Genomic DNA, 15,854 nt, shown 5'->3' with positions numbered 1-15,854 from the left:
GCTGCCAGAAATTACAAACCAAGAGCCGATTAGAAAAACAAAGTCAAGACAAAACTGGTAGACGTGTTCAGAAACACAAAAAATTCCATCCAATCAAGAGATGTATAGTGAGGAAAGAAGGTAAGCCTACAGCTTACTTTACTTTTATGAAAGAATAAGCATGTACTTAAAAAAATAAACATCAAAAGAGAACATGTGTGTCCTGTACTGAAATTCAAAAGAGCAATGTGGACTTGCTTTCATTTCACATGACACAATGACAAAAGAAGTGGCTGTTGCAAGATTCACAGCATTTCCTGAGATGATAATATATTGTTTTAAGGATGTGAATTCCTGGCAAGCTAAGAAAGAAACAGCACTGTCATCAGCATTTAGATGTTGAGCTACTCAGTGGACTTTATCATGTAAGGATAAAATTATATTGCAGGACTTTAAGTATTTAGTTTAATTGGAAAGTGATTGAGAAGAAAAAAAACCATGATCCTCCTAACTCCACAGTTTGATCCCAAAAGCTTCTCATAACCATGTCGTATTTTGGCTCACACTATAACCCATTCTCATTTTGTCACAGAAACTACTTCAAATTTCCAGTCACTGCTCACAAGCAGACTGTTTCTTTATATAATAGGGAGTAAAACTCTTTATTTTTTCATATTCATTTGTTAGTTTTATTTTCTTAGATGACAGACAGATAAGAGCTCTCATGTCTGTAAAACAAAATCTAATTGTGGGGATACTGACTTGCAAGCTAAAGACAATGAGCTGAGAACCAGACTCAGATTTCACAGCAGTGACCTTCTGGTCAACAGCATACTTCAACCAAACTTTGTCAGTCCTCTGTATATACAAATCACAAGGGTTTCATAGAAAGACAAGTTTTACAGGATAAAGCAACAAAATCTGGCATAAGCCTGAGGTCTTTACTGTGGTGACTGATTTTATTCTTGTAGGATCTCCAAGTAAAAACTGCAGATATACTTAAGAAGGTATCTTGATTTCGGCTGAGATAGAGGTGCTTAAATGGCAATTCTCAGCATATCTACTAAAAAAGTGAGGAGCAAACCAGCACCATTTACTCCAGAATGGAAATGTACACAGAATCGGCTTTTATAAAAGGGGTTCCTACGAAGCAAATCTTAACTAAAACACATCTCCTGTAAACCTGTTGAGGCACCCATCACAGTAACATCCTTATTATGTGCAAAGGCACCCTTTCAGGACCTCTTTTCTCAGAACGTTATTAAAAAGACAGGATCAATACAGAGGTTGAAACTTCTACTTTAAATAGATACTGGATTAAATTTTCTTGTTTAATCTTGTTGAGACTCAGCAGATAAAATTCAGGCAAACTGAGTGAATCGTAATGAAAAAAGTAATTTTAGATTTTGCTCCTTTCTGATTATATTGTCTGTGAAGGGATTATTTTCTGATGTTTGTTCATCAGTTGCAAGTGTCTGATAGACATTTTAGCAATTAATTATTTGTTTGCCTCTTCCTATGAGCAACTCATTGCAAGCATTAGAAATTCAGGCAGTTTTCATCACACACATAGATCATGTGATAAACTTTTGGCACTTAACTGAATATAGCTGAACTCCCAGAATCAGTTTTCTGATTCAAGTATTCACAAATATGATTTCAAAATCTGCTTCCCATGAATATTAAAACTAGATATGCATTGTTTCTGTAGACAGTCTTCCAAATTAACATATTCACTAGAATATTTATGGAAAGCGTACACAAAAAGAGTGTGAACAGCATCAAAGTGAATCCATTTAAATACTAAGATGAATATTTGCAGCCTTCCTTCATTTCACTTTATTGTATTTTATGAGGTGTTTGCCCAACTCTGGCTTCAATCATGTCTCTACTGATTACTTGGACTAAAATGTACTGTCAGAGAACGACAGTTGCCCCAACACTGGAGTGAAAGAGGACAATCAACAAAAGCAAGTCCCAGGAAAGAAGGCAGGCTCCGTTTTTAAAATGTTACTCTGGTGGTTAAGAAAAAAACAGAGTCAACTTCCTGCTGTCTCATAGACTCCCTACATGATGTCACACAACTTCTCATGTTTTTGTCTTAAGGTGACATTACTGACTCTTCCTTTCCTGTGAAATATGTTCTACACAGGAGTCCTACACAGACACTTTATGGCTTTCAACCTCAAGAGGATTCACCACACCAAAACTGGTAAATCAAGTATATTTTCATCCTGTCAAAACAGAGGTGACTGAATCTGCTGAGGCCACATAGCCACAATGGACACTTTTTTGAGGAATCAGTAATCTAGAGACCATGTGTCAAATTACAGTTCCAAGCCTCCACTTTACATGACATTCGGGGTAAAGGGGATAGGAAACTGCTGCTTATAGCTTGGAAAATTATGCTATTTCTCGAGCTACTATTGGTTACTGAAACTGCAGTTTTCTTTGTAATGAAAATTCATCATGTAGTATTTGATTATTTCCTCTTTCCTGTTTTAAATGCACTCCACCCTTCCTACTCTATTACCTTGCCTTTTGAATGTAATTTAAGAATGCTGGAACAATTAGCTTTTTCATTCAAACTAACCGATAACTGAAATTAAGCTGTCCTTGTGCATTATTAAAAACAACAACAGTAATCAGGTACGTTCAAAGGCTATATGATATTCAAAATCCTCTTCTATATTCTAGTTCATAACCTTAATAGACATTTGTACATGATTAATAAGGCTTTTAGTAGCTGTTGCTGTCACAGCTTGGATAATGCCACCTCCAATGAATATTCCACGGGAACAGTCTTACTGGCAGCATCTGAGTGACAGCTGTGAAGTAGCAGGCTGCAATGTACTTTCTGACAAGAGAAACAAAACCCAAAATGAATCAAAATTCTGTCCTATAGAACTGCAAACTATTTAAAAAGTACAACATGGGAACTGATTACATTAGGGTATATTTTATAATATTACAGATTCACTAGCAAAGAACTTATAAAGGGTTTCTAAATGTGATCCCAGTACCATGCTATGGCAAATGAATACCTTAAGTTCTTAGATATAAACACACGGGTGAGTAACGTAATTCCTAATTACATCAAGAACATGCAATTTTAGGACACGGCACTGCAGATATCAGCACCAAAGAGAGATATTTCATTCTGGAGCTCTGAAAAATACAAACAAATAAAAAAAAAAAGGGCATAAGAATACCAAAAAAAAGGACATAATATTTTTTGCTATGACAACTTAGCTATCTCAACCTTTTTAGCTCAGTGAAAACAAGACTGAGAGGTGATTTGACTACTATATGTAAGTACCTTCAAAGGGAAGCATACTCAGGCCTCACAGGGGAATAACTAGCACGGATTCATAAATCATGCTTGACCAACCTGACTGCCTTCTGTGATGAAATGACTAGATCTGTGCATACGAGATGACCACTAGATGTGATCTCCCTTGAATTTAGCACAGCTTTCAATATGCTCTCCCACAGCATCCTTGTATGCAAGCTGGGATTTTACAGTATATACGGATGGACTACTAGATAGGTGAAAAACTAGCTGGTATGTTGGGCTCAAAGCATGATGGTTACTTGTTCATGCTCTGTCTGGAAGTCAGTTACGTGTGGAGTCCCTCAGCGTCTATTCTGTGACCAGTCCTTTTTAATATTTTTATTAACGACTTGAAGGAAAAATCAGAATTCACCCATCCCAAGACTGCAAAAGACATCAAGCCTCGGGGTTACAGTCAATACATTCGCAGGCAAGGGTGCCACCCAGGGGGACCTAGACAGGCTGGAGGAATGAACAGAGCAAAGCTCTGTACCTGGGAATGACTAATCCTCTCATAATGCCACAGGCTGTGGACTAGTCCTGCTGGGAAGGACCTGCAGTCCTGGTGGACAGAACATTGAACACAAGCCAGCAGCATGCCTGGACAGTGAAGAAGGCAAATGGCATCCTGGGCTGTATCAACTGGAACAGAGCAAACACAGTGAGGGAACTGACCGTTTCCCTTTACTTGGTACTCATTAGACCACATCTGGAACACTGCATCCAATTTGGGCTCTCAAATATAAAAAAGACATTGATGAAGTTCAGGGTAGGGCTATCAAGTTGTATGGAGGCTAAAGTGCTTGCCCCGGGCTTGTTCAGCCTGGAGAAGAGAAGGCTCTGTGGGACTTACTAGCAGCATCCCAGTACCTACAAGCAAGTTGCAAGAAGATGGAGTCAGGCTCTTAACCGCAATATATGGTGAGGGGATAAGTAACTGAAGCAAGGGAGGTTCAAACGAGATGTAAGAAGAAACTCTTCCACCTGAGGACAGTCAAGCAGTGGCACAAGTTGCCCAGGGACGCCATATAGACACTATCCTTGAAGGTTTTCAAGACGTGACTGAATAAACATCTAAGAAATCTTGCCTGACCACAAAGCCCATCCAAATTTGAGTAGGAGAGAGCTCCTGAGGTCCCTTCCATCCTGAATAATTGAGTATATGAAGATACCAGGTCCTGACAATTTCTTTAACTTAGTGGAGAAAAGTATAACAAGAACCATTTACTTCAATCTAAAACCAGATGAACTGAAAAGAAAACTCCTAGCATTGCCTGTGATTAACCAAAGAAACAGGTGCCAGAAGACAGACAGGACTCCCACTCCTGCTAGTTTCAGATCAAGGCACAATGCTGTTATGGGACATTTTTTACTTAAGTATACACAGGGAGCTTAAAAGATAAGTAAATTGTGTGAACCATAGTGGAGTACAAAACAAGAAGTCAGATAAAATGACAAAATGGCTCTAACTCTCTGCCCACAATAGCTACAAGTTAAGGAAAATGCTAGCCATTTCTCAGTAAAATAAATATTTTAACTGACCTTAGTTTTTAACCAACAAAGATTAAATAATGTCCCATCCAAAAATTAAAAGAAAAAGAAAATATATAAAGAAAAATAACAGAAAGATTTACTAACTTTATATAATTTCCAGTCCTTTTCCAGGGCAAGGATTCTTGATAGGTAATGGGCTTTGCTCCCTAGTTTGCATTTAAGATTAATTCACAGTGAGAGCTTTGAGTCACTTCAAACACCATGTAGCAGCAAATTTCAAGATTTGTATTGAACTCTCTGTAAAAACAAAGGAGTCTACACACACAAGAATTTAAAGCAGCATGCCATTATCAATTGTAGACATAATTAAAATAGTCATTACTACAAGGCAGCATAATATTATTCTAAAAGCAAAAAGGTGAGGCCTGCATTTGCTCAGCTTTTAAAAATCAAACAAAATCAGTACTGTTCTGCCTGCCAGACCATTAGTTTTCAAGTATGCAGCCAGCACCCCTTATATTTCCAGTTTAACATGAATCCTGTAAGTGTTTCATTCTAGAATGAGCTCATAGAATTACTGCCCATTAAGGCAGAATTTTAAGTAATCAAATAAATTTGCATAAGTAAATATTTTTTACCTGGCATGTAACTAGTTCAGAAATGAACGTAATACACACTGAAAATCTTTACATGTTCTTACTTGTAATTTAAATTGGAATCCAATTTTGTTTTGAAACAAAGCACAAATTCGTCAGCCAAGGTTACATGAAAGAACCTTGACATTTTTAACAATGCCTTTTAGAAATTATCAGACTGTAAACTAGTGTTTGAACAGTTTTTAAAAGACTGAAACACCTTTTCTTGTCTTAAGATAACTACGCTTGCCAAAACAACACACCTATTGCCAAACATAAAATGCTCCATTTAGGGAAAAAAAATTAAAAAAAAAAAAGCAAGCTACAAAGTAACAAAAAAATAGGAGATCCAGCATTTTCTAACCTCGTGTAACTGAAGTATCACTGCTGAACTCCTTTAAGGCCAGAAAAAAAGTTCAACAAATAGAGAATTTAAAAGGCAAAGTAGTGGTTAATCCAAGTCTGATTATTAAAAGTGCTAGCTATAGACCTGCAAGTCAATGTACCTACAAACTTCAGGATCTCCACCTGAAGAAAGAAAGGGACAAAAAGATATTCCGGCTGTAGCAACCCACTGCCACCCTGAGGGATACAGATTCAAACTGATTTTATATAGAGATTTTATATAGGTACTCATTGATTTTCTGTGTTCAGCCTTCTAGCACAACAAGCACAGAGGCAGTGGCCAGCGGTAGTAACCTTCACACAAAGGCAAGAAAAGAGTCTCATGAGCTTGCAGGTTTGGGCCACACAGGCATTTATGTAACTAAATCAGGAGCCCATAAAACCCTTCACAAAGTTTTTGCTGCTACATTTACACCTCATAGAGCAAAGTCTTAGCACTATCCGGCATTTAGCAAACTAGGTACCACCACATGTTCCCCAGTCTAGTGAGTAGCAGCACACTGGACCACAGGACAAGAGAAAGCCTGCAGCTCAGTGATCATGACCTAGCAGAGTTCACTATGCAAAGAACCATGCTAGATACACACTTCCATGATTTGTACTGTAGGCCCTTCATGCTATCGTAGCTAGATACGCTTCCTGCTTCACGTCCCAAAATCAGACTCAAAATCAGTGGCCCATGTTATCCACATGTATAAGGTCTACACACAGGTCCATAAAAACAAGAGTTGTGTAAACAGTGTCCACAATACAAATGGATACTATTTTAAACACTTTAAAATAATATTAAGGGAAGATCTGAAATGAGATGTTAGTTTTAATTCAAAGTGAAATCTTGCAGTGCATAGGACAGATCAACTTTGAAAAATTAGAAAACACAGAGCAGACATGAGTAAGGTGGGGTTTTTTTGTTGCCTGTTGTAAAAGTTCAAAGATGAGAAGAAAATCAAATAACTGAGGCCAGTAATTACCTCCTCCTCAGCACGGTAAGGAAAGCCTTTTGTTGAAATCTGCACCTTGGGAACTATTTCCTACGTAAGCCAAACCAGATTTATTTAAATAAAATTAATGATGCCTGATCTGCATTTGTCTGGCCTGATACAAATCATCCAACACCCTATCCCCCATGCCCACCCATTATTCCCCTCCTACCTTCAAAATTCCCAGCAAACAGATAAATCCACGTAATAGCTGGGACAAAAAGGACAGTCAGAGAGGCAGCCAGGAATTTCCGTCGCCCTCTGCAGATTCCCAGCATTCTCTCAGGAGTGCAGATTCCCAACACAGTGCTGTTCCTATGTTGGAAGCAAATAGTCCACAGCCTCCCACATATTATTCCCTGAAAACGAAAGGAAAAAAAAATATTTTAATAGCTTATTTCTCAACAGAAAAGTGTTCCTAAAGAGTTAAAAAACCAAGGCTAAAAATAGGGTTACTGCAACTGTAAAGTAGTACCTATTTCAAAGTTATTCATGACTACTTAATTATAAAGCGAGTTTTAGAAGTCAGACTAAGACAGTAAGTCAATAAAACACATCATATCACCTAAATGCACATTCAGCTAATCTTACAAGGAGACATTACCTTTATTTGATTTTTGCCACCCCTTTACTCTACAGAAACTCTGGGTTCTTTCATATTTATTTGTGCTGGTGTCTCTGGGCAGATAAGAGAAAGCCACCCATATTTCTTCATCTGCTCCCAAAGAGCAAAAGTCACACCAGTGAATCAATGAGCTGGCAGCAGGTGGTCATGAACTGAAGAGGGTGAAGTGAAAAATAAAAGGTAAAGTTTGGGGGCAGAGGGATGTTATTAAAATGACCCACTTTGCTAATAAAAAAGCAATGCTGATGAACTGCTATATAAAGGCAGAAGAGAAAGAGCAAAATGGGCAAGGAAGCTTCCTTAGGCACAAAAGAGGATATCAGAAGATTTATACTGTATGCTATGAAAAAAAAAAAAAGATATTCTGGAAAGTACCACTGTTTTTATGTAGAAAAAAAAATCAGAATCTTAAGTTGTTTAAATTATTGTTCTGCATTTCACAGAAGCCAAGACGGCAAAATAATCTGATTATTTTATTCACAGGAAAATGAATACTCCCATACCAGTGCAGGCATGCAGGGCATAAAGATAATATTTCACATCTTTTGCTTTTTTTAAAAAAAAAAGGGAGGAAAGGCTAGTGTTTGACTAGGGAAGCTGAAGAAGAAAAGAGATGTATTAAGTCCATGCAAATCTAGTTCAAGCTTTCTGTGACAGGGTTTATATTTTCTAATTAAAAAAAAAAAGAATTCGTCTATAATAATGATAGTGAAAGAAACACAGACTATGGCAGTGTTTAATAACTGTGCCCTTTGGCTTGTGCTTAAACTAATACTAGAGCTGAAATCAGTAATTAAACTATTTCTACATTGACATGTTAACAATGGCTACTGCGTGCCTTGAAAATACGTCTGAGCTCTACAACTTCACGTGTATTGCAGTGAAAGTCAATTCTGAAATCAAATTACAGCAAAAATCAGAATTATAGACACAAGAAATGGGTTCAGTCATAGAACTCTCCTGCTGGAGATACCTTGCTGCAGTAATCGGGCAAACTTGCAACTGTTCCTCCAATGTGCAATAGAGCCCACTTTACTACCCTACAGTTTAAGAGCCATGATAGTACTCCTGACCTTGGAACTGATAAAATGGACTATAATTTGTCCAGAGCAGCACAAAAAGCATTCAATTGTGTCAGCTTTTCAACATAATGAATACCTCACCATAGAGATTTTGCACAAAATATGTGGACAGACTTAATATTAAGAACTGTGGTATTAGAGTCAATGTGTTAGACAGACACACACATTTGGTAGATAAATTGTGGAGAACTCTTATCTTTATTCACTGTACTTGGATAACGATTACATTTCATTTCTTTTCCTTACATCACATGGCTTGTACAACTACTCTGAAGAGAGTCCTTTACGTGCCTACTTGAAAACCACAGATAATTCTCCTGGCTTATGTGTTTTACACTCGCTATATGTGTGTATATTGTAAAGTAATTTTAAGTAGGAATATTTTTATTTTTTTCCTGTAACATCATGGCATGCACCACTGATATCAATCCGTGCATGGAAAAATTAATCTTTGAAAAAACAAACTCACAAGCAGGGTCATTCTCCAATAGTGACATCTTGCAATGCAACATGCGTTGGATAGATACTGCTTCTACCAATGATACCTGTAAAACCCACAGGTAGTGAAGTAAGAGTCAACACTACATGTTTCTGTTTCTGAAATCACACTGCTACAAGTACGCTGATATAAGTTTTTGGGATAATGACAACCAGACTCTGATCTTTGGTGTTATAGCGCTGGCAGTGGATTAATTAATCCTGGGGCTGCATATTTAAAAAATAATTCAGTTTTTCCTATATATGCTTTTAAACATCCATGCAAGTTAAGTTTCCGAATAGGTCAAAATGGAGGATGAAATCCAGCTTTTCTGCCCCATGAACACAGAGTACCCTAAGAAATTAAGACAGTATAAGGAGGAACACTGAACTCCGAATCCAGCCACAAAGGAAAGCTAGGAATGTGGCAAATTTGGTTTCCTACAAATGGTCATCATTTAGACAAAACAGCCAAATCATTCTGCATATTCATGCACATCTTTTATCTAACTCAGAAGACATTAGGGAAAATCCTAGACAGACAAGCCAGCTTGTGATGGATCACCCTAGGAAATATTGTGTTATTTCTTTTAATGGTGCTTTAAAAGAGAAAAGAGCCATAAACTATTTTAAAGGAAGATGCTACTATCTCCCCAAAGTTGTGAATACCTTCCCTTGAATGTTCAATATTCATTTTCAGTGTACAATATTACCATACCTGCCAAGTATTTTTTTTTCCAATCTAGACAACGCATCATGTGCAAACCCTACACAGGCAATTGTATAAAAGGTCCATGAATGGTAATGAAGATGCTTAGCTTAAAGGAAAAGTTTTTGACTCAATCATGTATTCATCACTGGTTTTACTTGTAAAAAATTTTACATAACATACCATTGTCAAACAAATTGAAAGAAGATATTGCAGTTCTTTGACTTGGTTTTGCTTTCAATTCAACAGGTGCCAGATTGATATCTGCCATGATGGACAACACTGGCCGGAGCAAGGGCTGAGCACAGAACAGGGGAGCGCTGTACACATTTCTTCCATAAGAGCTTGCCATTGCCTTTCAGACTTCTGCTACGGCATCCACTGCTCCTCAAGCCATAGTCCTACTGAATTAGACTGTCACCTGCCTAAAAGGCCTTAGAAAGCAGTTTCATGGTACAAGCAAAATCTGAAGCTACTTTGGATGTGAAGTTGCTAGCTAAATTCATCTTTTCAGTAATAACACACACTATAAGATGGTTCGCTTCATTTACACAAACCCATGCAGTGTTCCTCCTGATAGCTTTCAGTCTTAACTGAACTGTACTCGGAAACACATAGCACGAAATACTTTGGAAGAAAAAAAAAAATATGTGGAAGTAACTGGCCAATTTAAGCACAGGATCTAGGCGAGATACTCCGATCAAAAAAAATAGTCAATGGCTCCTCTTAACCTGTTGCCCAATGTTAGTATTTTCAGATACACCTAAATGAGCCACAGTGAACATCTGCAATTTAGCCACCTCTGTTGGGTTTATCTCAAAGCATAGGATATAAAAAATAACCCTGGAGTAAATGGGAACGGTTGGGAGAGTTAATGGTAAGGGGTTTGCAGTTTGAAACGTGATTTCAACTTCACTCCTCCAGACACAGTCACATTTTATGTCTGTGCCACAGATACAGAGAAGGTGCATGCATTTCAGAATATTCTTCTAACCCGGTCTTCAATTTTTAACTCATTGAACATACTCCAAGAACATAATATATTTTAGAAATCTGATTAAGTAAGTAATATCAACAAAAGTTAGCTGTATGTACATCGTGCATGCATGTCTTGCTGTCACTAAGTCAGATGCTCTACACTTCTGCAGTGCACTCAGTTCAAGATTTATAAAACAACCTACTGCACGTGTAGAGATCAATAGACATTAATACAGCAACCTCAGGCCAGTTCATCCTTGATTACTGCTAATGAGGATATAAAAGGCTTGGACAATGCCTGCATGAGGGGTCACAGTGGGAATTAAAAGAAATTGGGTTTCTCATTACAAAGACTTACTCATGACCTTCTTACCACATGGCAACAGTGAACAGAATGACTTTTGTTACCTTCACATATGGCCAAATGCTTCCACTAACTGCACTACCTTGTCAGAGTAGTTGTTTTGTTTTAAATCAAGGATTATCTCCTCAGCTAAGTGCGAAGCAGCTCTCAACCAGTACAAGCAGCACATATATTAAAGCATGTAACACAACACTAATCACATTGGTATTCAGTTTCTATTCATTTATTTTTTTAATTACGGCATGACAGCTCGACTATGTCGGACATTCAGCAGGAGTTCAGTGGAACAATGGAAGTAATTATGAAAACAAAAATCAAACACAATTAAATAGATTTAACCACTCTACTATAAAAAGCTTTTCCAACTGCTGCATACATTTCCTTGCATTTGCTACAGTTAATCTTATCCCAGTAATCTTCCAGTTGTTTTCGGAGCCACTGAAATGAATATGTACAGTTAAAGCTGTTTATACATCAATCCCATGCCTTGGCTTTGCTGTGTTTCTTGAATTAATGTTATCTAATTCTTTCTGCTCTTCCACACTTGCAGTCACAGAGTCAATGAACAATTTCTACCGTAAAGCTTTTCCCTTGGCTCTGTGTCAATGTAGCATTCATCCCTTACAAGAGATTTTTCACAGTTTTTTTTTGCCAGACTCAAAATATAAATAACCTAAAGAAAAAAAAAGCAGTATCTTAGCCAGTATTTTTCTGTTTTTCTTTAAAATGTTGCTAATGTGGGGTTACGATGAGTTTACTCCTTGATAGTCAGCTTTTTATCTTGCAGCTTTGCGGTCTTCCGATTATGGAAGCTGGTTGTCATGTGACAGATTTTTTTTGTCATATTAGAGTTGAATAAACCCACCATTATGAAATAAAAGATGAAAGAATTAAACAGTAGATCTTTATTTAAATAAACATCCCTTTGTTAATATACTCCACTTCTTAAGTTCTTAGAACAGAAATAGCATTTGGAAGGAAAATGCCATCTTTTCTCTTCTTCCTCTCCCACATGGAAGAACATGCTACAGAAACAAATCTAAGGCTTCCTTTGCTCCCAGGCTCTGAATTTTCTTGTTTATTGGAGATCTTGCCCTTGAATCAGACTTCTTAATCCTATGGTATCATGACTTTAAAGAAGTATTTGCAGTAAACTCAGACTCAGCACCCACCTCACAAGTTCTGTGAAGACACTTCAAAGGAACAGATTACAGCAGAGTTTCCAAATGCTATCAAATTTACTCTTTCTCAACTAGTTACAAGAAAATAGTCCTATCTATAAGAGAGAAAATAGCCAATAAGCTGACAGCACAAATGAGTTCTGCCTTGGAACTGTCCTAACTCCTCCAAGGGCGCATAGGATTGACACCTCCTTTTACAGCCTTACTCAGTATGTGCCGTGGCTCAAGGTAAATTCTGTTAGTGTCCTGTTAATCAAAGTTTTCCAGAAGGTTCCAGCTGTAAGCAACACACCACAGGAATGGGGATCTATCCTGACAGCAGAGTAGTCACAGGTGGAGAGAAATAAATAAATAATATGTGTTCACATTTTTCTTTTTTTTTTAATTCATATGTATTCCTTTACATGTATGTACATATATATATTTATATATGCATTATTAATGGCATTTCTTTTTCCTTTCAAGTCGAAACTGCTCAAAAGAAAGAAAGTCTGCAGCTTTAAAATTATTATCAAGGAATAACACAATTTAAGATCAACAGGATAAGAATCTTCTCCTAAGCCTCTACTAAAATATCATTGTTAATATGAGGGGAAAAATAATCTATCAGTTGGGAAGAGATAGCAGCAACAAAACACAATTATGACAGAAAGATCAATCTTGCCTGTTTATCACATTTCATTTGCAACCCTAGAATGCTAGTTATTTTCAAAGCAGTTACTGACCTCGTTTTTCAATGAATTCTCCAAAGTCTGCTTTACTCTACCCCTTCACCTGTATGGACTTACAGCACCAGTATTTTCTGACTCCTCAATTTATCTCAGGACTCAGCACAGCTCAGAGAAAGTGAAATAGAGCCCGACTCGGTTTGTATATGGCAGAAGTCTAACAAGATACTATACATACATACTAACAATGCCTTAGAATTGGAGATCCCAGTATCATTGAATTACAGACATACTAGAGACCATGGCCAATCAGTAGTAATAACTACGACAGCGAATCTTTCAATAGTAAAGCAATTCTGCTCCAGAATCACAGTTTACACTCAAACTGCAGCGCTATTACATACCTGAGTTTCAGGCTTAAAAAAAAAGAAAGACAAAGCTCCACATCTTTCCAAATCCAGGCCCCTCCACTTGAAATAATGGCAGGAGAAAAAAGTAGCATGCTACCTGTTCTTGTCTAGAAAAAAAACATGAGTATGTTGCTGCATCATTGCTCCCTGACTCTACACAAGGGCATCATCCTCCTTCATAAACAAATACTGAAGAGTCCTGAATTTGTGCATTTATTAATTCCCTTTCTTAGGTATTGTGTGCGTGCAACCATATAGAAAACAAAATGGGAACAAAAACAAAAGTAGGGAGCTACGTGCAACATATATAACATCTCTCAAGAATTTTTATGCTAACACTGATTCTCAGCTAAAGTTCTTGCTTATTCAAAAGCAGTGTTTACCTTCATTAGAATCCTCTATGTACAAAGCTGCTCTAACAAAGAAATTGATTAAAGATTTATAAGAAAGTTTTGCCCAGGAGAAAACAGTTATTTCTTCAAGTGTTCCTCTCTGACAAAAAAAAAAAATCCATGTCCCTCTATGAAGTAAAGTCCTACTATTAAAAAAAGAAAAAAAAAAGGAACCCTTTTTTTTACTGCATAGATTTCAAACTACAAGTTAGTTTTATATTGGGATTTGTAACATGCTTACAAATGCGACTCACTTGTCAGATGGAAATAGAAGTTGGCATCATACTTGCAAATTGCTCTTTATTAAATACTCGTATTAAAATTAAAAAAAAAAAAAAAAAGAGAAAGAAATGGGCCCAGGTGGCTCTCTCCTCAATCTTGACAGTGAGGAGGAAGGAGCTGAGCGGATAGATCCTGTCGGTCAAAAATTGGTTGTGCAGTTGGTATTGACAAGAGAGATTTTGATTTTACAACCATGGGACTCTCTCTGAGAATGGAGGACTGCTAACAAGAGACAGGATCCATCCAACCACATGGAGCAAAAGTATTTATTCCAATAGGCTGAAGCCAAACTGGCGAGGAATTAAATTGTGAGTAATGATGAGAGATGAAAACCCACTAACAAATGAGAAAGTAGTGGATTGGGCCAGCAAGCAAAGAATGATGAGTGAGGCAGACAGGAGATACTGGTCTGTAGCAATTAGGTAATGGGTAGATACAGGCTTTTTAGGAAGGACCAGTCAAGAAAGCATGGAGAAGGAAATACCATGTATGTAAGAGCTGCAGAAATGCATGGAGCTTTCCTTAGGATCCTTCCCCTCTACCCATTAGTGGTGAGAAACATCTGGAGTGCTGTGTCCAGGTCTGGGCCCTCCAGTGCAATGACACAGTGAGAGAGGTTGTGGAGCCTTCATCCTTGGAGACATTCAAAACGCAACTGGACATGGCCCTGACCAGCGTTCTTTAGTTGATCCTAAAGGGTTCAGGGTTGAACTAGACGATTTCCAGACGTCCCTTCCAAACTCAATCCTATGATTCCGTGATTGTACAATTTTGTTCCCAGTCATAAAATATATAGCGGCCATTCAAAAATTCCAACTACCATAGAATCTACTCCACTGTCAATAATGACGTGCATAAACAATTATACCAAAACATAGAGAATCCCAGGTTAAACTTTTAACTAGTATAAACCAATATAACTTCACTAAAGGAAATTTAACCTGCATCAATTCACAATAAATATGGACTAAGTTTCTCATAATTAATGGAGAAAAAGTTATTTTTTTTGTAAAAGCACTAATGTTCTCACCTTATCAATACAGTTTGCTCAAGTATTACTAAACTCACAAATATTTCTATCAAATTCTTATAAAAATAAAAAAAAAGATTTAATGAAAATTCCAAGAATTGCCGGGAATTTCATATTTGAATAATCAACGCATCGGCACATAGGAAAAAAAGTGTAATATATATCTGGTTATGATTGAAAACAGAAGACATTCTTTGCTACAATTATAGTGCTACTTTACTAAGTTCATCATACAGTATTAACAGTTCTTTGATGCTACTACAGAACATCAAATAGCACCAAGCGTCTTGAGCTACTTTTTAAAGTAAGTTTCCTGCTGAAATCCTTGTGTGTCAAGGTCCAGTATTTACTTTTTCTTAAATATACCATCCAGGCAGCCTACAAGGACTATCCATTTCCCTAGTCTCTCCCAGGACTGAGTAAGTTCTATACAAGCCGATAGCAAAGGTGCTTCTTCCACGATACTACTCCTTTATACTGCCATAGAAGCAAAGCTCTTGTGGAATAATTTGCTGTCAGGCACTTTTTTAAGTAGGGAAGATAGCTGCAGATTTAGGTTATTTCACACAGGACTATTCTTGAGCATTGGAACACTGGGAAAGGGCTTGATAAACTGGAATTCACAAATACAGGTTCTCATGGCTTCTTATTTGGCACTACACAGATTAATGGGGGTATTTGACAAGAACGGCATGTGAGTTTAATGCAATTACATAAGGAGTATGAAAGGTGTTATCAAAGCTGAACAAAGCTGTTAAAACTAGCCTCAAGAGGAGACATTGACAAAAGCAGTTACTAAAGAATCCACATTTTCCATGTGTGGAGCTAG

General features: G+C 37.3%; 1 protein-coding gene across 3 annotated transcripts in view; it reads right to left on the bottom strand.

Moving 5' to 3' along the window:
• LARGE1 (LARGE xylosyl- and glucuronyltransferase 1) overlaps window positions 1–15,854 on the bottom strand; it is a 290,172-nt gene that overhangs the window by 197,883 nt on the left and 76,435 nt on the right. For 2 of the 3 annotated variants that reach the window (XR_015259234.1, XM_086753771.1), the window contains exon 3: window positions 7,000–7,186. Coding sequence is in view for 1 of the 3 variants with exons in the window: in XM_086753771.1 (XP_086609897.1) it covers window positions 7,000–7,105 (106 nt within the window). In the remaining 2 variants the exon portion in view is untranslated. Of the gene's footprint in view, window positions 1–6,999; window positions 7,187–15,854 lie in introns of those variants that run through there. The other variant, XM_086753783.1, reaches the window with a different exon arrangement.

The sequence above is a fragment of the Chlamydotis macqueenii genome, chromosome 1 (genome assembly GCF_036417535.1).
Source record: "Chlamydotis macqueenii isolate bChlMac1 chromosome 1, bChlMac1.mat, whole genome shotgun sequence".
In the NCBI taxonomy this organism is placed as follows: domain Eukaryota; kingdom Metazoa; phylum Chordata; class Aves; order Otidiformes; family Otididae; genus Chlamydotis; species Chlamydotis macqueenii.
Note: the sequence above shows the minus strand (reverse complement) of the source record. Positions and strands in the feature narration are given on the sequence as shown.